General features: G+C 34.0%; 1 protein-coding gene across 29 annotated transcripts in view; it reads left to right on the top strand.

Annotated features, from left to right (window-relative positions):
* LOC129004103 (sodium channel protein para-like) overlaps positions 1–21,934 on the top strand; it is a 142,784-nt gene that overhangs the window by 73,548 nt on the left and 47,302 nt on the right. For 22 of the 29 annotated variants that reach the window (XM_054432520.1, XM_054432519.1, XM_054432530.1 and 19 more), the window contains exons 3-7: positions 1,989–2,189; positions 11,809–11,838; positions 15,585–15,740; positions 16,365–16,570; positions 17,855–17,983. In XM_054432520.1, coding sequence (XP_054288495.1) covers positions 2,043–2,189; positions 11,809–11,838; positions 15,585–15,740; positions 16,365–16,570; positions 17,855–17,983 — 668 coding nt within the window. In that variant the 5' untranslated portion in view covers positions 1,989–2,042. Of the gene's footprint in view, positions 1–1,988; positions 2,190–11,808; positions 11,839–15,584; positions 15,741–16,364; positions 16,571–17,854; positions 17,984–21,934 lie in introns of those variants that run through there. The other 7 variants (XM_054432521.1, XM_054432532.1, XM_054432526.1 and 4 more) reach the window with 2 other exon arrangements.

The raw sequence follows: 21,934 nt of genomic DNA, 5'->3' as shown, positions 1-21,934 counted from the left end.
TTTATTGGTCATTAAATAACATATGTTACAATAGACCTCGTTAACAAAAAAAGGGCCATAGATTCTAGATAGTATAACATGGTCTATAACATGGAATCTTCACTAAACTTAAATATAACAAAGACAACAAGCAAATAAAGCTAAAATCATTTGAAAAACACAGAACTATATATATGAAACAAAAGTGAGGTACCTACTTAAACAAGTGTTTGAAAGACTAGGTAACAGTTGACTAGGGACTAAGTAAGAACTAGATAACAATTTTACCATTACAATTGTATTCTGCAAAAAATTCATCTAAACTGTAAAAAGGGTGGTCAGCAAGCCAAACCATCAACTTTTGTTTTAGCCGAGTACAAGGAATGTCAAGTATTTCACTTGCAAAACAATTTACTATTTTTACTGATATACTAGCAAAACTTTGCTGTACTGTTGTTAGTCTGGTGTAGGGCCTATCCAAAGCAGATCTTCCCCTTGTGTAATATGAGTGAAAATTATTTCTTGAGCTAAAGAAATGTGAATTTTGTTTTACAAAAATAACACACTCTAATATATACAAATTTACAGTTGTCAGGATACCTGTTGCTTTAAAAATAGGTTTACAATGGTCCCTCAACCCTGAATTGGTCAACAGTCTTACAGCCTTTTTTTGAAGCTTTAAAATTATTAGAATGTGGGTGGAGTTACCCCACAGTAACAGACCATACTTTAACAGACTTTGAAAAAAAGCAAAATACGCAGATCTAACATACAAAGGAGGAACAAAATCTCTTAGACGTCTAATTAAAAATAAAACTCTTGACAATTTCTTACTTAAGTTATATAAATGGGTTGACCAGCTTAAATCACTATCCAAATCTATGCCTAATAAATTTACACTTGACGAAAAATTCTTTTCTTCCTCAGGTGTGCGACCTAACCTAAAAACAATAGTTTGAGTCTTTTCAGGATTCATGATAGAACCATGATAGGTTTCAACTAAACAAATAAGTTAGTTAGACTATACAATACAATACAAAACGGTAAACTGGTCCCGGGTCTAGGTCCCTCCCCCCTAGTTCTATGAAAAACTCGCTAAAAAATAGGCTGCAAGAAGTGAAATTATTTTACTCTACATAATGTTTCCCAGCATAGACAAAAAAACCTGCCTTTTAAAGGAGGGGTTGGAAAATAATTACTTTCTTTTTGAAAAAAAATTCTTATCACACAACAATCTAAAATGAAGGAAAATCAAGAATTTTCAAACCAGTGGCACATACCATTTTATTTAGTGTAGTTCAGTTTATTTGTTTAACAATACAAAAGTACAAACCAGAACATATTATGACATCCTCATCCACAAGTTTCGTGGTGTTGTGATTGGAAGCTGTTGGTTACCAACAGCCCTAGATTAGGAATATGGAAAGTTCCCTTTAGAAAGGAATTACATCCTTAAAGGGCAATTTATGAAATAATTGATAGTTTTGCGCAAGGTTTCTCGTTATGTTGAACATTTTAAATTTTAAGTACCGGTATATGGTTTATGGGGGCATGACTTTTAGTTTTCTCAAAAGTTCATGGGTACTTTGGGATTTTTATATGGATTGAGAAATTGCTGTTTTACGTTTTAAAACACGGTTATTTTTTTAAAAACTTAAAAAATAATTCTTTGGGAAGCCAATTTTTAGACTTAGAACCTCATATTTGCATCATCACACTTCATTTACTTTGTACTTAACTTACACCAAAAACTTTTGTCGTACTGAGTACCAAACACCCTTTATATACATATATAATAATTTGAGCGAATGGCGTTTTTTGCCTCTGGGGACATAAAAATGAAAAAGTAAATCAGTCCCAGACCTAGGTAACATCAAATGGACTTGATGTTAATTGAGTTGGTAATAGCTACTTTAATATAGGGAAATTCGCTAAAATCCTCAAAACCTAATCCCTTGTGCTCTAATCTTTGTATTCAATTGATACCAATTTGAGGGTTTTCTTTACAGAAGCACAATGCTCTCCCCGGGAGAGGGGGGTTGCCTTGCCTAGCACAGCAGACAATGTCTATCGCCTCGGAGGACGTATCTGAGGAAGAACGTAGTCTTTTCCAGCCCTTCACTCGCGAGTCGCTCGCCGCCATCGAGGCTCGCATTGCTGCAGAACATGCCAAACAGAAAGAATTGGAGAAGAAAAGAGCTGAGGGAGAGGTTGGTGTTTTTATTACATGTTTAAAACAGGTTGAACCATAACATTGAGATAGTTTTACTTTCTTTTAAGTTATTCTACTAATGTTTTCCCATGTGTCGAAATGTTGAGATTTACATTGTCAAAATGTACAGTACCATGTTTGAGTATGTAGCTAATGTCAACCATATAAAACATCAAAGACGTGACCTTGATGTGCATGTGTTAAATTTAAAGTTTCTTATTATTTTTTTTTATGATTAATAAATCTTAATCATGAAAAGTTGTGAAATCTCTGTATATGTTGCTTACTAGCATTGACTTTGGATACTGAGATAGAAGTTAAATGATATCATAGACAAAAGAATTAAGTATAGACCGACAGCAGTGCTGCGATTAGCATATATTCTGGCGTCCCCTAGTGAAAAAAATCCAGTTACTGGCCAGGTTCTGGCCCAGGTTCCAGAATTGGCAGGAACCTGGGCCAGAACCAGAACCTGGCCAGTACTGTTCCAGAACCTGGCCAGTACTGTTCCAGAACCTGGCCAGTAACTGTTCCAGAACCTGGCCAGTACTGTTCCAGAACCTGGCCAGTACTGTTCCAGAACCTGGTCAGTACTGTTCCAGAACCTGGTCAGTACTGTTCCAGAACCTGGTCAGTACTGTTCCAGTCCCTGGCCAGTACTGTTCCAGAACCTGGCCAGTACTGTTCCAGAACCTGGCCAGTACTGGTTCAGAACCTGGCCAGTACTGGTTCAGAACCTGGTCAGTACTGTCCCAGAACCTGGCCAGTACTGTTCCAGAACCTGGCCAGTACTGTTCCAGAACCTGGCCAGTACTGGTTCAGAACCTGGCCAGTACTGGTTCAGAACCTGGCCAGTACTGGTTCAGAACCTGGTCAGTACTGTCCCAGAACCTGGTCAGTACTGTCCCAGAACCTGGCCAGTACTGGCCCAGAACCTGGCCAGTAACTGTTCCAGAACCTGGCCAGTAACTGTTCCAGAACCTGGCCAGTACTGGTTCAGAACCTGGCCAGTAGGCCTACTGTTCCAGAATGTATTGGTTGTTTGTGCTTGCGAAGACGACCCACTTTTACATGAGAAGGATGTGAAAAAACATAATTGTGTTTGTATTTTATCACGTCTTTCACATTTTCTCAAATTAAAATACAGTAACGTTTTTGTATCCATAGTTTTTTGTATTTTACGTGAATAACTCGTTAAAAATATTTACCTTTTTACATGAGGGAAAGGAATTTATCGACGGGTTTTCCAAAAAATTAAATTTGTATGCTGATATTTTTACATTATCGGTACATGACGATTGTTTGTTATTTCCATTTATATAACTCTTTTGTAGAAAATGATTGTAAAGGGTCACACTCTTGACTTACACTTTCCAATCAGACAAATACTGCCATTATCTTATCACAATTTCCACTCTTTTCTACTTACTGAAATGAATGGCAAGACTCATTAATTTTATATAGGCCTAAACCATGGTTATTGATGAGCATGATTACTTCTTACTGAAATGGTTGAGGACCCTATAATTCTGCAGTTTATGTAAGATTAGGTACTCAATTACAATAGACACTGTTATACCTAATAAAAAAAAAAAACTTTTTTGTTATTTCCGTGCTATTCAAACCGTCAAACAAAATGAAAATAACCAAATACATATCTAATATTACCATGAATGTATCTAATATTACATGTCTAATATTAACATGAATCTCAATCATACCTAATATCAGACAATTTTACGGATTGATACACAATTTTTAATTGAGGTTAATTAACTTTTTAAAATATAACAATATTGATTGTTAAATTAACTAATTTCTATTGAAACTGTTTGTAAAGATGGCTTTATGCCAGCATTTTATCGTTTTTTTTATGCAGGCCTATAAATCTTAGGCCTACCTTAGTGACAAAATCAAAAGACAATGCACAATTTAACACAGGATTATTAGGTCTACTAGCTCCTTTGTTGGTAAAAGAATTATTATTTGTGAATTTTCTTCTATTTTAGTCAGCAAGGTAATACTGCTGTTAAATTGATCATCCATTACAAAATATTTAATTTTGTTAATGTTTATCCATAGGTATTAAGAAAAATTACCTCATTAGCAAATGTGTAGGCCTTAATCAATATTCAGCATTATACTCCAACATGTATGTATTTAAAAATATTACATTAGATCTTTGCACTTATAAATAATACTGAATTTTAAAGACATAAAGATTATCTAAAGATTGAGTCCATGAGCCATTTATGGGATGCAGTCTTCGTCCTCCTCAGTCGTTTCTCCCTCCTCAGTCGTTTCTCTCCTGAAAAAAAGTAACATTATATTATTAACATTGAATATATTTAACTGGTGTTGGATGTAAATTTTTAAGAGATGACTCATGAACAGATTTCTTATTCTAAAGCAGAATCAGAACACCTGGCTTCTTTCAATTTACTGAGCCCTTTTTTGCCATTAACTCCTTAAACATATCATTTTGCTTTGGTTGAGAAAATGTTGCAGTTTCCAATAAAAAAAGTGTTGGTTTTAATTTGTTTGTCTATAGGCCTACCTATTAGTTATGATATCTTAGGCGGTCGACACACGGGAAGACTGAAACCCAACTAAAGTTGAACCAACTGTTTTGTGACGCGATTACGGTTGCAGTTGCGTTGGTTAAATCCGCACACGGGCGCGACTATAATTGAGTTGAGACAGTGAATGAGTTCTAATTTTGTTATAACGATACTGTGTACTGTGTATGGTGTTTGAAATGAGTAATAGTGATGAAGAAGCCTTAGTGTTTTATAAACAATCAAGAAAGCGTAGAGTAGAAGGTGTTGGGTACATCCTTATGTTAAAACAAATATTTAATGTAGGCTCTTTGTAGCTGCTGCTGCATTACAAGAAACAGACGCAAAATTTCAGTCTATGTACACAAGATGTCAAAAAGTGCTTACGAAGAGTTATCGCAGTTGGTATATCTGATCCTTGAAAAGCACAATACAAATATGCGAAAAGTTGTTCAAACCAGGCGACTGAAATCACCTAGCAACCGGCAGGTCCGGTTGCTTAACGACTGATCGCCGACTGGTCCTCAACTGGTCGCATCGCAGTCGCACCGTGTGTACTGTCCCACCTAACTACATTGGTCGGGACGAAGGCGACTAGTTTGTCCAACTGGTTGCTGATTTCAGTTGGAAAACAGTCTTCCCGTGTGTCGACGGCCTTAGAGAGATAGGCTATGTGCAAATAAATCAAGCATCAACTCTGTAAGGCAAATGAAACATTAGGCTAAGTTTTTACATTTTGCTTTGATGGTGACTGACATCATCTATTAATCAATCATTAGGTATCAAATTACCTTCCTTCCTACTTGCTAACAATTCGATTTCATGACGGTCTTAGCCAATCTTTTATCACCGTCTCGATGTTTCTTTTTCTTTGGCCTCTGGAAACTGGTTGAAAAACAGCTTCTGTAAGAAATAACAAGAAGTTTGCTATTATTAATAGTAAGTAGGCTATGTAGCACTAGTAACATGTCAAAATCTAATCTCAAAACCACCAAAACTTTGAAAAAGGTTTCAGCTTGAAAAGGTTCCATCAGCGAGTTTCTAGTTTCAAAACTTTAAATGGGGAAGACAGACAAAAAGAAATTAAACCTTTGACAAGAACTTCATGCACACTTTTTTAACTTAATTTTTTTGCAATCTCATTTAACGGTGATTTGCCGTTGGGAATAAATAAATTTGATTGAATCAAAATCAGCTTAATATATTTCTCAATGCTGTAAAAGGGCCTAAAAATCAACCATAATAAAGTTTTCCCAGATCTACTCATGCTTAAATAGGGTACAGTTCACAAAACTCGGCATGGTGCAATAAGGTGCTTCGACAAGCATAACCCACGCACATAAAATGTGCCGCAGCCGATTCCCATTCAATTATCACAAATTTCAAAAGTATGGATACAATAACCAAGCTATGTAGGCTACATACATTTATTAACAACATAAAATTTGTTCTAGCCTAACTTACTTTCAGTTAAGAAGTAAACAGGCCTAGAAAAATCCATACCGCTTAACCCTCCAAGTGTCACTCGTCGAAAAATCGACGCGCTACACACTTTGTGTAGTGTCACGCGCCGAATTTTCGACTCCGGAACATCGTTTACGGCAAAGGCTCTATAACTGACTGAATCGGATTGAACTGGATCGAGTTAGGTATAGTTTTTTCCGTTATATTCTAAGCTTTCTCCAGAGGTCTATCTCAGCGCTGTATGTTCTCCGAGCCGATCGTAATTGTAGCAGACAGCTGACGTGCGTATTTGTAAAAAGCTAGGTTACCCTCGGACCGATGACTGATGTGTTTTATTACGTTTATCATTGTTTTAGTGTCAAAAATCAAAAGTAGTGATATACGTGGTGCATTATAAGAAGATTTAAGTGGTTTTGAAGTGCTGGTTGATGATCCTGAAGAAGTAGGTAGTGATATTGATGTAAATTATCAGCCAGATTCCTAGCTATGGTTAGGCTATGCATTCTTAGCTAAACGCTATGTAGGCTACTGAAATCTGTTTTTTGCCCATAACTTATTTATTTGCAAATCTACTTCCTTATATTATTATATAGGTATTTGTAATCCTCATAAAATTTAGAACAAAGTGGCTATTTTCAAATATTTATAGGCCTATAATTTATACAATTTCATTGAGCGCGAACTTATTTTTTTTTTAATTTTTCCAAAATAATTTTTTTTTACCTAAAAAAATTTTTTTGAAACAAATATTCCTTATGTTTTATGTATGATATTGAAGACCATGATTTTCCAAACAAAATGGTATATAGAACATTAGAATTAACATTGTTTTAAGCTTCTCAGATCCGTTTTAATAAAACCTTGCAAATGCGCCAAAAATAGGTGGACATTAAGGCCTAAACTATGGACACTTGGAGGGTTAAGAAACATAACAGATTTTGACGCAAATTGGTTAGCTAGAACTTAACACGTTCACTGCTAATGACGCACATGTGCGTCATAAGTATATTAGCAGATATATAATACATGATGTATATAATTACATAATATATTTTAATCCACAATTTATAGTATAAAATTTATTTAATTAAAGATATATTGTCACTCAATTAACATGATCATATTAATGTTTATGTTTTATAACCATTTATAAAAGTATTACATATCATTAGCAGTGAATGTGTTAACTTATATTTACTTAAACTTAACTTAACCTAGGATATGTAAAATGTCGCAAAGTTCAGGTAAATTAGAACAAACTGGCTGTCACTGTCAATACCGTATGAATAAATTATTGGTAAGTTATCAGTCGAGAAATGTTACCAATAACTTAATTATAACATAAAATAGGCCTCATCCATAGTGTGACAGTAAATAACAAATTAAGTTATTCTAGAAATTGGTCAAACAAATACGTTAGATAGGAGTACATTTTCGGTTTGTTGGAAGTTATTTTTGGTTAGCTAATGCTCCCTAGCCTAAGTTTAATTTACTGCGCTTGGCTCGATTTTATTTTCATCCTACCCTACCTAGCAGTTGTACCGGTAGCCTATTTTTAACTTATGCCTAAGGAATTTATTTTATGAAATCAACTATCCTTTAAGGGTGTAAGAATTATTTAGGTGTAGGGCCTAACAATTGAATTTAAGATATTTAACTTGTAACCTAACTTTTAATCTAGGCTTTGACTAAGGCTGACTGCATAGGTTTAAGAAAATGATTGTAATAGGCTAAGTTAGGTATATTCCTATATAGGTTATTAAAAGTTGCAGATTTGAAACTGTGGCCAATGATTCACCTAAGTAAGGTTAAAAAGTGATATCGCATTAGGATATGCAGTAAAACGTTAGGACTCCGTTCAAGTAAAAACCAAACTTTCAAAGAAAGCCCCATCAAGGCTATAGGCCTACTAACAAATGTACTAAGATTAAATCCAATGCAAATTTGTTAGGTAGTCTAAAAACTTATAACTGTAAGCCAAAGCCTGGCTAACTCATTTAGGTTAGTTTTCTATAAGTAACTTAACTTAACTACCGGTTTATAACTTAACCTAACTTTAATCAGTTTAAAGAAAGACTAGATGTTGCAGAATTTTTATAGAACCTAATTTTTGATGTGTAACTCACATTGAAACTTATTAACTAAAGTAGGCCTAATGTTATTTTGAATTCCTTACCTTGGTTTGGGAGACAGCCTCTTCAATAACGGTATTCTTTGGTGAAAGAAAACTAAAAAACTGAAGGTAAACTACCTAACAACAAAAATCTTAGGCTACTAATATAATATGGATACGATTATACACTATTACATTTTAATTTTAAATTGAAAGGACTAAGTTATACTTTTGCAAAGTCAAGAGGTTAGGAGGCACAACTACAACACTAACAACAGCCAAGCAAAGATGGCGACGCCGATCTTTTGACAGATGGAGTTGGAACAGAAAAATCAGTCCCCTCCCCTCCTCTGCCACGGACTGCACTGGACCCTGTCATTAGCTCTCAGTCTGGCGCGAAAATTCTTTTAAATTTTAATCTTGCTCAATTTTTCAAAACAATACAGTAGGTAGTTATTTTAATCAATCTTTTATTTTGGTTGTAGAGATAATTATTCTAGGACACATACTTGTCCTATGTATGGGTATGTGGTAGTACTGTAGTAACTTTAATATTTTACAGGAAAAAATCACAAAAGTTGCAAAAAATATAAACCCTAATTTTCACAACACTGAGAGATTGCACCATTTAAATTTAAATTATAAAGACCAAAATATACTAATTTTGATCAATATAGGTTAAAAAAACACAGTTTTCCTCTATTATATATAAAATAACATATAAGTTACAGTAGCTTTTAGTAATAGGCGTTGTAAATTTTTTTTTCAGAATTTAAAGGGCTTTAACATACTTGTTATTTATAAAAAATTTTTGGCCAATATTTTTAAACGAGATTTTGCTATTATTTCATGGGTTTTTATGGAAAAATCACCATTAAAAAACTAAATTTCAAAAAAGTTAAAACTTTGAAAACCCATGGTTTGGTACTTATTACTTGCTGAATTTCATCACAATCGGACAACACTTGTGGTCTGTAGCTCTGTACAGATTTGCTCATTATTATGTATAAATTAATCGTTATCAGTAATCTCCAATTTACCAAAGTGAATAACTTGTAAGAAAACAACAAACACATATAATTGAGTATGAATTCTGGACCAGAGGCCATTATCAGCCAAGAACACTGCCAGTATCATCCAGTACCAGCAAAAACCTGGCCAGTATCAGAATCAGAATATAGTTTTATTGCCATAATAATACAAAAATGTACTGGGCATAAGTCACTAAAACTATCAAGTAAAACCAGACCCATTAAAATAAAGATACAAACTTCAATATCAGCCCAGTACTCGCCAGAACCTGGCCAGTATCAGCCCAGTACTCGCCAGAACCTGGCCAGTATCAGCCCAGTACCCTCCAGAACCTGTCCAGTATCATTCCAGAACCTGGCCAGTATCGCCCAGAACCTGGCCAGTATCGCCCAGAACCTGGCCAGTATCGCCCAGAACCTGGCCAGTATCGCCCAGAACCTGGCCAGTCTCGCCCAGAACCTGGCCAGTACTTGTCAGTACTGTGGCAGAACTGGTCAGTTCTGTGACAGTACTGGCCAGAACCTGGACCAGAAAATTTTTTTCACTAGGGTCCGCTGCTAGAGTGCCGATAGTTTTGGCACACACCGCTACAGCGTCAAGCGCTAGCGAGTGTTGCCATGGCAAGTTGGTAGTTGGAGCCAGGGTTGCCAACTTCTGGAGAATTCCCCGGAATCCAGGGAGTAGGAGTTTGTTCCTTTTCCGTGTTTTAAAAATGTCAGGGGATATTTGAAAAAAATTGGCATTTTCGATAAGGTTAAAGGATTTCCAAATTTTGGACTTTACCCATATTGAAAAGTGGGTCTGATAGGTTGGTAGCATTTCTTTTGCTAGGGTGGTAGTGCTGGTAGCAGTCTGTTAGTCGACGACGACAGCGAATCGACAAACACTGAGCACGCTCTAGTGTCATATCGTGGAACCTTCCTTTGTCAGTCTAATTTGATTCTTTTGTCTATGTTGATATGAACCAACTGCATCCAGTTTTTTATTCATAAGGAGTTGAGGACATAGTTTAACGTACTTCTCATGGAGTAAGCTACGGTTTGAATTTGATTTTCTTGTGATTTTTTATACCATGACAGTTGGTGGGGACCTAAAAGCAAAAGATACAGTAAGTTTTCTTTTCAGTTGGCATTTTTAAGGAGTATAACGTATTTGACCGAGTTACACTTTGTCAGAGGATCAGGATATGCTCTTTTTTATTTGAAAAACTGGTTACGTCTTTAACATGTTGATGGAATGTCTTCTTCACAATAGTTCACCTAAAAGTCAAAGATTGTAAGCAACTTAAGTGTGGCGAATTAGTAAGATATGCGTCAGGAGTAAATGTACTGTAAAGTATGTTTAATATTTGTGTATAGTGTGAATTTCTTAACTTTGATCGAACAGACTGGACACTTTTCCAGCAACAAAAATAAGTTTTTACACTTGTAGGCCTATGTGTTGTGAGTAAGGAAAACAATTGATTTTTTGGATGTAGAGTTTTTAGCAATGAGCGATTACTATCAAAATCCATAATTAAATTAGCTGTAATTTGTTGGTTTACTTTTTAATAAGTTAATTGGTAAGTAGCTGTTTTCAATAATACTGTCTTGTCTCATTTTCATATTGTGTGAAGTGATCCATGAGTCATTCATTTATTGTCCAAATATGGTCTGGCCAGAATCATTATTTTTTAATAGTTCGGGTCCTACAATATCATTCTCTCTTTCTAAAAATATTGAGAAAATTCAATCAGCAAATACAGTATTTCCGTTTTAATATTTGTAGAGCAGTTTGTATGTGTGGTAAGAAGGGCAAATCATATACACTTTTCAGTTTGCTAAAATTATCATTGTCATTGTCGTCTAAATCGGCGTAACCCAAGTCTATTTTTGTGTAATATGAGTAATTAAATTCAGGTTTAATATTGTTAATTTTTAAGGATCAGCGTGAGTGTGAATAGTTTGTTGGAATTATTTTCCAAACATAAGCGCTGTCTATTGCTTACCTTGCCATTGTTGTATTTCGTCATGTGTACTAAACATTTTTACAGAATAATACCAGTTTGTACAGTAGGATACACAACATTTTCATATTTGAAGTCAAACATATTTGGATGTCATCGACTGAGTGTCTTGCTTATTCGGTGCATTTGCAACTTAAATAAAGAAATTATTATTAATCAATTTATAACTGTTTTAACAATCAAAAGCCAATATTTAATTGAGTTAAAAGATTTATAACATTCACTAAGAAAATGTAAGTATTTCATTCAATACTTGCATTGGTTTTGTTCCTAGTAGTTTCTGAGATCAGTAATTGGCAAGATACTCGACGTCACTCATGTTGTAGTCAATGTCGCCTGCAATGTCGCTAAAGTCAGTCCACCCTGAATGTCTACCTAAATCTGTCTCCCCCTCTCTTTCCCTCTCAATTTCTCTTTTTTCTATCACACACGTTCAACGTTTCAGGATTTTGGACGGAAGAAAAAGAAAAAAGAAGTAAGCTATTTTGTAATAAACCCCGTCTTCTTCCACCCTCTGAGTTGTTGCACCCGGCTTAGATTACTGGGATCTCTGATTCGTTCTTGAATCTTGGATTCAAGGATTCGAATCTCAAATCTTAAGTCCTTCGGGAACGCTTCTGCTTGTAGGCCCCTAGCGCTTCCTGGCATCCCGTTATAGAATAGTGACTGTAAGATAGTTTGTAGCTGATCTGAAAAAGGCTTGACACTCTAGCAATAGGAAGACTAGTTGTTTGGTTGTCAACCATTTAGTTGTTAGGAACCGTGATGTATTCTAGTGTATTAGAGCCTTTTAGAGTCTTTACATTAGAGGAAATTATTAATTACAGCAGCCGCCCTTAAAAGTAACAAATAGTATTTTTATAAACTTTTTTACCAAAATAGTTTTCAAAATTTGAATTTACGTACATCTTATACTGATTGAACTGTACTTTTGAGTACCTAACTTAACTTGCTCAACAGTATTTTCTGTGCCATAGGCTACTACTTACTTTTTTAAACTGAGAATTATTTTCTCAATGTGAGTAGCCGTAATTTTGTGATATAATTCCCACACTGACGCTTTTACAGTTGATGTATTTGATTTTTTTTTTCGGAAACACCCTAAATAAGGTAGGTCAATATTTTTTTCTTAAAGTCACTATTGAAATAAATTAATTACAGAAAAATTAATTAACTTTGATTCTCCATTTTCTGGAAGTTTAAAACTGTTAATGAGTTTAATCAACCTATACCTATATTTTCAAAAACATTACTTATTACATTTACGCCAGATGCTGTGCCATTGACTAAGTATAGAGACTAAAATCGGTTTTTCATAGCTAATTAAATGTAATTATTTCTATGAGTTTTTTTCTGGTTTTTCATACTTGGGCTACACTTTTATTCTACTAGGTGACAATTATTTGAAAATGTATCAAACTTTTTCGTTATTAAATTTCTCATTGGTTTTTCAGTGATAGTTTAATTTTTTTATAAAAAAGTTATAGGTTACTTCCACCTTATACCTAATCAGGAAAAGTTTAATTTTTTTTTTATAAAAAAATTATAGGTTACTTCCACCTTATACCTAATCAGGAAAACAATTTTTAACTGTTAATTAGTCTACAACACTGTAACAGAGATTCGATACAATCTTCCCTGAAAAAACTGGAAAATGTAAGTCAAAATAAGTAATCACCTGCAGGACACAAAGGAAATGTTACACTTACACATTGTAAAGTAGATTTGTAATGTTACCATTATATATATTTACGTTAAGATATAATTTGATGTAAAAATCTGGTTAAAAAATGAAAATGAAGAAACACTGAGTATAAATCAGCCAAAGACTACAAAACACAATACAATCCTACCAATGTTTACCAATGAGTGTAAACAATAGCTGTATGGTTTTAACTTAAGTGATTTTGATGTAGGCCTAAATAAATTTATTATGTTGTTGCAAGATTTAAAATTTATTGAGCAAATTTCAAAATGTTCAATGACATGAGCATTAGACACTTTCATTCATTTGCTGATATTTATTTAACACTGACAAGAAACTGAAAAAATCTTTTATCGTAAAACCTAGCTCAGAATATCTTGTTGGGAAACTTTCTTCCAGAGCTACATCCCTGTCCATTTCTAACTTTCAACATCTTCACATAACTTGTTTCGTTCATGAATAAAAACCTCTGTGTTATTTTTAACATGCTAAAACTTAGAACATTCATTAATTACAATATTCTTTTCAGTAAATGAGTTTTTGAAACAGTTCATCTTGATTTTTTGGTGTGGAAACTCAAGCAATTTCTAGAAAAACTGCCAGACTTATGAATTCTTCTCTCCTACAATTACCTAACTAGTATAATAAATTTCACATACTTATCAGTTAGCTGTTCTGTAGTTTCGTAGGTGTAATGTTATGTATTTTTAGCAAAGTTTCAGCGGGATGCCAACAGTTTGCTATTCATGCTTATTTTCAGAATTTACAGAAAGCAGCTGCTGCAAAGTCACAAACACATGCTTTGCAGTAAAAATTATCTCTTGATAAAGTTCACAACACCAATATATTTTGCACAAAATATTTAGACTTGTTCCTTCATGTAATTGTTTAGTCACGTTCAATACAATGTGTCAGATATTTACTGAATGTAGTATTAATTTAGACAACCACATGTTTATCATAAAAAATTGTTTTTTTAATATTGTTGCGCTACAACGGGACCGAGTCCCTATCCGGATAATAATTTTTGTTCTAACTTTGTCCCGACCTGGTGGAAATACAGATTCCAAATCCCAAAACATTGTCAATTTTGTGATTTACTAATCAGTTATAGAAAATGTCTTCATAGATTTTTTACTGGATATAAACTTACAATTCCAAAAATAATCTTGAACCAACAAAACAATGTTTCCTATGCCAAGTTTACTAATATCTTATCATTTTGAACCTAATGCTTTTGATCCTAAGTTAATGTTAAGGTAATTATCCAATCTCTAATATGTTATTATCTTGCTCATCTTATTAGGCTTTCAAACATTGTATCGCTAAATTTCTTCTCACATAACATGCACATGCAAATTAAATAAGTTTATGAACAACAGGGGGCAAGTATACAACGTAACACGTAATTTCACTCAAGCCAGACGACACTTTTGCAGCGTTCAACTCGAAGGGGTGCTGTGTGCATGTGCTTGAATGCTTTTGCTTCGTAGCTAGTTCTATTTTTATGGATACCAGTCTTTCAAGATAGTTTTCATAAATTTGCCTTTTGTACGCTTTAAAACATCAGCATTATCACCGTTAAAAACTGAAAAAATTTTATACAACCAAGAAGCCATGTGCTTGGTTTGAAATTGGAGTTCTTTATAATATTTTTTTTACTTGATGAATACTTTATGCACTTAACTGTAATGTGAATAATAATTAATTGTGTCCAAGCTAATAAGCCATTCAATAAAGACATTTTATTTTAAGAGTTTTTATTTATAACTGAATTTTGTTTACAACATTTAGTTTTTTGAATGGCATTAGAAAATTCTATTAAACTTATTACATGCTGCATTGGTAAGTGTTGGTTAGTCTCAGTTTTTCAATAGATTTGAATATTCTACAGAAATTTTTTTGTCCCAATGTACAAATATGTTCTGATTACTCTACAACCCTACTCAGGAAACTATTAGTTTTAGAAAAGCTTTCACATTTACAAAGAAAATGAATAAGTAACTTAGAATTTAGTCATCAGAGGTATATTTTATTCAGTAATTGATTTTAAACGACTAAATTGACGATTGTTAATCAAATAATCTAAATGCTATACTCCCGCATATGTAACTGACAGGGGATCCTTAAGTACCGGTATACAATCCCTTCAAAAAATTATTTCTATACTAAACTTGTACTGTATAAACAACCTTTCAAGATTTTCCAAGGAATATTTATCAAACTTCTTGAAAGGAACCAAGCTTACTTAATCTGCGCTCATGGATTTTGACTAATTGTTAGATATTAATGTTATAGTTTTAAAACGTAATTAAGATATTTCTTGAGGCATGCAAACCAGTAAAAAGTAACAATTTATTTTTATTTTTGTTGCAAACAATTTTTCATTCATATTGCAACTTTTTATCTTGATGATTCAATTTCTCGTCAAAGTACAAGTGAAGTACTCTGGAGATGGAGAGGTTCTGTTGAAGGTTTGTCCGATGTTTATCGTGTGGTTTGTTCATTCTCCGCAGGTTCGGTATGAGGACGAGGACGAAGATGAAGGGCCTCAGCCCGACCCCATGCTGGAGCAAGGGGCCCCCATCCCTGTCAGGCTGCATAGCAGCTTCCCCCCGGAACTGGCCTCCACTCCTCTCGAGGATATAGATACTTTTTATCACAATCAGAGGGTGAGTTGTCATTGTCGAATGAAATCAAATTGCACATGTTTGTCTAGCAGCTTTAGCACAAAATACTCCTCAAAACTGTATAAAGCGTAATTGAAAAGCTAGTGCTTTAAAAAAAAACTTGTTTGAAGAATTTACAGTTTTTAGATAATGTGGGGATTTATTACTTTATTTGTGATCAGTGTAATATTCTTCAGCTTCAAGCAAGGCAAGTAAATGAAAAATACTGAAGGTCTTGGCACCTCAGTCTTTAGCGATGTTTATGCCATCTCTATGAAAGGCTTTAGGATTTTTTTCATAGAGGTGTTATCATAAATTAATGTAAATAGAAGTAAATGTTAACATTCTTAAATTAATGAAAATAGGTTTGCTCGGCTGCACGTAAGTTGCAAATTGTCTGAATCCTTATTTTTCCTTTTATTTGATCTTAAATGATGGTATATAATAGCTCTAGCTATCAAGGCAAAATGGCTAAAGGATAGTGATAAATACCTTCTAACCATAATTTGCTCATAAATAGTATCAGTTATCATTTAGAGATGTTGGCAAATGAATATTTTGATAGCATGCTACAGTAATGACAACAATGTGTTAATTCAACAAATTGTGATAATAAATTTGTTTTAGACATTCGTCGTCGTTAGTAAAGGCAAAGACATTTTTCGATTCAGTGCGACCGATGCCCTCTGGATGTTGGATCCGTTCAATCCAATTCGAAGGGTAGCGATCTATATCCTCGTACATCCGTTGTTTTCTGTGTTCATCATCTGTACAATTCTGCTCAACTGCATCCTCATGATCATGCCTACCACGCCTACAGTCGAGTCAACCGAGTAAGTCGTAGAAATGTACAGATATTTAGTTTTGAACTGATTGAGTTGTGTGACTGACTGACATTTATTGGCTACTAGCTGTTATGTAAAACGTAAAAAGTATACTTAATCACAGTGTTGTAAGATTTTCTCGTATAATATCTTGTTCTTTCTGAAACAATTAAGGTTTGCATTCTTACTCGTTGTCTAACTACAGTGGACTCCTTAGTGTATGTCTGTTGGTAACACATTAATGTCCTTATTTCTCAGTGTTTCACGGAAAGGACAAGAACATTTTGATAATGAAAATTTCAACCCGAATAAAGTGTTAAATTGTGAGGTTGAGATAGTAGCTTAAATACTTTTAACCATTGTGGAAAGTAACTTTCAATTATAGCCCTACCCTAGGGCTATGCTTTATAGATCTATAAAGCATTTTTTAGTTTAATCATTGGATTTAACATATGGACAAAAACGATCCGGGTGACATTTATTTGCGAAACATTTGTTTTGGCTTGAAACTGTCAGACACTGTATTTGCGAAGGTTTATATATAATAGTTTTGCCAGAATATCTGAAAACATGCAAACCAACTGCTGTTCTTAATATAAGAATGTTTCAACGATAAGATCCCCGTGCGTAGAATGGGCACACAGCTAGTCAGCAGTAAATGAACACTATTACACTGTAACACAGCTTTGACTAGGAACTTAAAAAAGTATCCAAAGTCAGTCAAAGTCCATGTGTACGCTATGGACCAAGCAGTGCATCTGTGTGACTGTCGGATTTACTTGTAGGTGGTCGTTATAACTGTCCAAAGTCTGATCAAAACTGATCTGAATGAGAGGAAGCCTTTCATATACATGTCTTAAAGCACAAAAAATATGTCAAATAACACTTATAATAATATATTTACACTTATAATGTTTAGTCACCAGACGGGAAATATACATAAGTGGTGGTCGATTTTGATTGGACACACCAATCATCATCAGACCCAATAGGCAAATATGATTCGCCTATAGGTGATCATTAGCCTATTGGGTCTGATGATGATTGGAGTCCAATCGAAATCGATCACTACTTACCATTTTTTATATGTATTTACCGTCTTTTGACTAAACAGTATAAGTGTAAAAATACTATTATAAGTGTTTGTTGACCTATTCTTTATGCTTTCAGGTACTTTAATAACACGTACGATACTGACCAAGAAGTTATTTATATAAAATGTATATCAATGATATTTATCACTTAAATTTATCAAGGCTCAGCTGTTTTATATACCATTGATTTTTTTTTCAGAGTTATCTTCACCGGCATCTACACCTTTGAGTCTGCCGTGAAGGTGATGGCTCGTGGATTCATACTCCAGCCGTTCACGTATCTTAGAGACGCATGGAACTGGCTCGACTTCGTAGTTATAGCATTAGCGTGAGTAGATATAGTCATAGAGTAGTCCCCTAGTAGAACCCTGTTTAATGTATATACCTCGAGGTCGATTGTGGTGATTCATAGTGTTTTATAACTTTGCGTCTCTAGTCAAAGGTTCAAGAAATGTGGTCAAAATTAAGGTTATCTATTTAGCCTTCAAAGCCCCGTAAAAAAAACTGAGGAAAGTGTGGACCAATGTCATTACATCACTATATTAAAGCAAACTAACCATTCTGCTCAGTAATGTTTTGTAAGAGATGTTATATATACTTAAACTTATTTGAAGTAGGCCTAATTATACAGTTTTTAAATCATTTAAATCATACCTATTTGAAGTTGCCATAAGTTATACTAAAAACCATTCCTCAAAAATGATTTTTTTTATCTTTACCAATTAATACTTCCATTGTGCAAATGTATTTATGTAATATATGTATTCTTGAATTAGATTTTTTTTAAAATCTATTTGGTATTTTTTATTCTTGTATACAATTATTTTGCGCAACTTGAACTTTGTTAGTAAAGAATGTATGACCATGGCCATTCATCAAACGAGTTTCTATTATTTTCACGGCACTAGCCTTGGCTAAGACACAAAGTATATTACTATGAATCAACTAATAATTCCTTATATACTCTATAATGTCCCGGTAGGCTAGGGTAATATTTAACTCCTGTAATTTAACATGTCACGAACCTCTTTTGTAAGTATGGCCCTCAAGAATTGTGTCTTATATTGGATTTGATAATTGTGTTAGTTATATTCTAATTCAAATGGGAATTTAAATGACTTACTCAAATGAGGTTTTTCAAGGATACAAACAAATGAATGAAATACATGTACAATAAGTCTGCAGGTGACAGAAAATAGAGAAACCAAGATAAATAATTTGTACTACAACACTGTTGTCTTTGGTTTTGACTCTACATTCAATACCATTTCACTACCCCCATTTTAGCATTTAAACTAATGAGAGATGATTTTGGATTATGAATTAACATATTACCTATTTACATTATTCTTATTTTATGTATCTTAACTTACCCAAACGAAACAAGAACATAATATCATTCACACATTTTTGGAACAGGAACAAACCAATTAATATGTATAGACAATATTTTCCTTCAAAAGGTTTTTGGACACCCTGAGAAGCAAACCAATTTTTATAATTGTTTTAAAGTAGATTTCTATAAGTCTTCTATTATTTACGGGTCGCCGGAATTTTTCCCCCCTGGAATTTTACCCCCTGGGTAAAGCTGACGTCACGATGATGTAGGTAGTAACCTGAGTGGCCAAAAGTTTGTTTGCGGCCAGAATTTTACCCCCACGGATTTGGAAGTCTAATGAAAATAGCCAGAGCGTGATTAATTAGATTAGCGATAAAAACCGGAATTTTACCCCCTGTCCATATAACTAGCGTTTAGACAACTGAAGATGTACGGGCCGGATTTTTACCCCCGGAATTTTACCCCCGGATTTTTACCCCCGGATTTCCCCCCCCCCCCCCGGAATTTTACCCCCTGGCCGATTTTAGAAATTGAATGATTGATTTTCTTATTTCTGTTTTTAATTAATTGTAAACATTTCATTATTTAGTAGCCTATCTTTATTCATTTTGTAATCTCAACTAAGTAAACAGAATTCGCTGTTTAATTTTGATGTTCGGGATTTGCGTTTGGGGCCAACTGTTGGTTAATAAGTATGTAAAATAAACTGAGTAGCTCATTTAAATGATAATTGGGTGAACATTTCTTCGTAAAGAAACAATAAGGCATATTTTGTTATTGTTACAATACAAACGAAAAACATTGTTTTACCACGGTTGTATAATAAATCGTTGAAGAAATCTTCGAATCAATTACCATTCTGATGTTTGTTTATACGTCATATTAATTTAACAGTTGGCATCAAAGATCGAATAATGATACTCAAATCTCAAAATTAAAATCAAAAACCTGTTCGATTAGTTGATGTTACAAATAAATTAAGATAGGCTGCTTAATAATAAAATGTTTACTATTAAATTAAAACAGAATGAAGATAATTAATCATTCTCACTAATTTATATATCTGGCCAGGGGGTAAAATTCTGGGGGTAAAAATCCGGGTGGGTAAAATTCCGGGGGTAAAAATATGGGGGGTAAAATTCTGGGGGTAAAAATCCTTGAGCATCACGGTTAGGAGGAACATCCCCACAATCGGCAAAATCATGAACATCTCCCGTTATCTCAGGGACATCATTATTGTCACCGGTGATCACGGGGACATCGTCTTATTTGTCACCCGCGATCACAGGAACATCAGTATCATCACCCACGATCGCAGAAAAATTTTGAACATCTCCCGTAGTCACAGTAACTTCATTGTCGTCAACCCTGATAGCAAAATTGTGAACATCTTGCGGACATCATTATTGTCACCGGTGATCACAGGAACATCAGCATCCCCACTAACGATTGCAGAAAAATTGTGAACATCTACATCACAGTAGATCATCACAGGAACTTAATCATTGTTACCCTTGATCACGACAAAATCTCGGATGTCTCCCGCAATTGGACATCATCATCGTTACCTGCAATCGTGACAATTTATTAATTTTAAAAAACCTATTTTTGTTTTTAAAAAATTGTTTGTACATAAAGTTACAGCCCACTTATGCTGGCGGCCCTAGGTCGTGGCCTAGTCAGCCTACGTAACTACGGCACTGCTTAAAACAAAACTTTTACTTACACTAGTAAATTTAACAAAACAAATATTGTGTCATAACAGTTGTTCGTTGATTTACATTAACCCTTATGTAGTTTACAAAGACTTTATTTTCACTCAATCAAAGAATTCTTGATCCACAACCGTTTGGCTCGGTTTGTTCCTGTTCCAAGATCATTAAAAAGCATGTGGGTTTTCACAAGAGCACTATACACATAGACTGAAAGTTAGTGCACTTCAACTAATTAAGCTGGGATCACATTACAAAACTTTGTTAACAATATTACAAATTTAACGTCAGTGGTTATAGAAATATTATCTATAGACATAATGTTTCTGTTTTGTTATACTTTTCCGTGCCTTATGAAAATATAATGAAGTTTAGGGGAAGGAAATTATATTTAAATAAATACTTTTGTTCGACAAAGATATAAGAATAAAATTACCGTCAGCGTTTTAGTGAAGAAAAGCCTCCAATGCAGGGACGGTAGTTATTCTTGGCTTTCTTTATAAGTTTTCTAGCCACCTGTGTGGACAGGCCTACCACTTTAGGTATGTTACATATACAAGGGCTTGAGACTGTCACCTAACGAATTGTCATTGTTGATCTAATGCAGTAACCACAAAGCTCCCTATGAAAACCATCCTTAATAAAGCAGATCAATGTCGACAAATTTCTTGTTCCAAAAAACTGTTTGACACATTTGAATTGATCTAGTGGTAGGCACAAGGTTTTGTCTTAGTCCCTTAATTTTTTTAATTGTTAAAGGAATTCATCCAGTTAAACCAATTTGTAATTCGTTTGAATAAAATCCATCAATCTTCTAAATCAAAATAAAATATATTAATATAAAAAGCCAAATATGCCAAAATTAGTACCTATAAATTGTGTTCCTGTAAAGTTTTAAGTGTGCATTAACTTTCTTCTCGCAAGCACTCTAGACATTTAGTTAAACTTAAAACACACTGCACTAAGCACAGGGGACATTATACATATCTAGAGGTTGAATAATATTATAATATAAGACATGATCACCACTACGTATGGATTACTTCCTGACCTTTATTGTATACTTGGGACCATGGAAAGATTATATTTTAGAATAAAAATTCTGAGTTTATTAATTAATATGATACAGTACTTCCAATCCATAGTACCCTTGGAACCAATTAAGCATAGTTTCCGCTATTTTTTTCATAAGGCTAATTGATGGAATTCTAATAACAGTTACAGAAAA

This window comes from Macrosteles quadrilineatus, unplaced genomic scaffold, assembly GCF_028750875.1.
Source record: "Macrosteles quadrilineatus isolate MER2022 unplaced genomic scaffold, UCM_ALF_1.0 Scaffold_9__3_contigs__length_116548681, whole genome shotgun sequence".
NCBI lineage: Eukaryota > Metazoa > Arthropoda > Insecta > Hemiptera > Cicadellidae > Macrosteles > Macrosteles quadrilineatus.
This window is presented reverse-complemented; position numbering and strand designations above follow the sequence as displayed.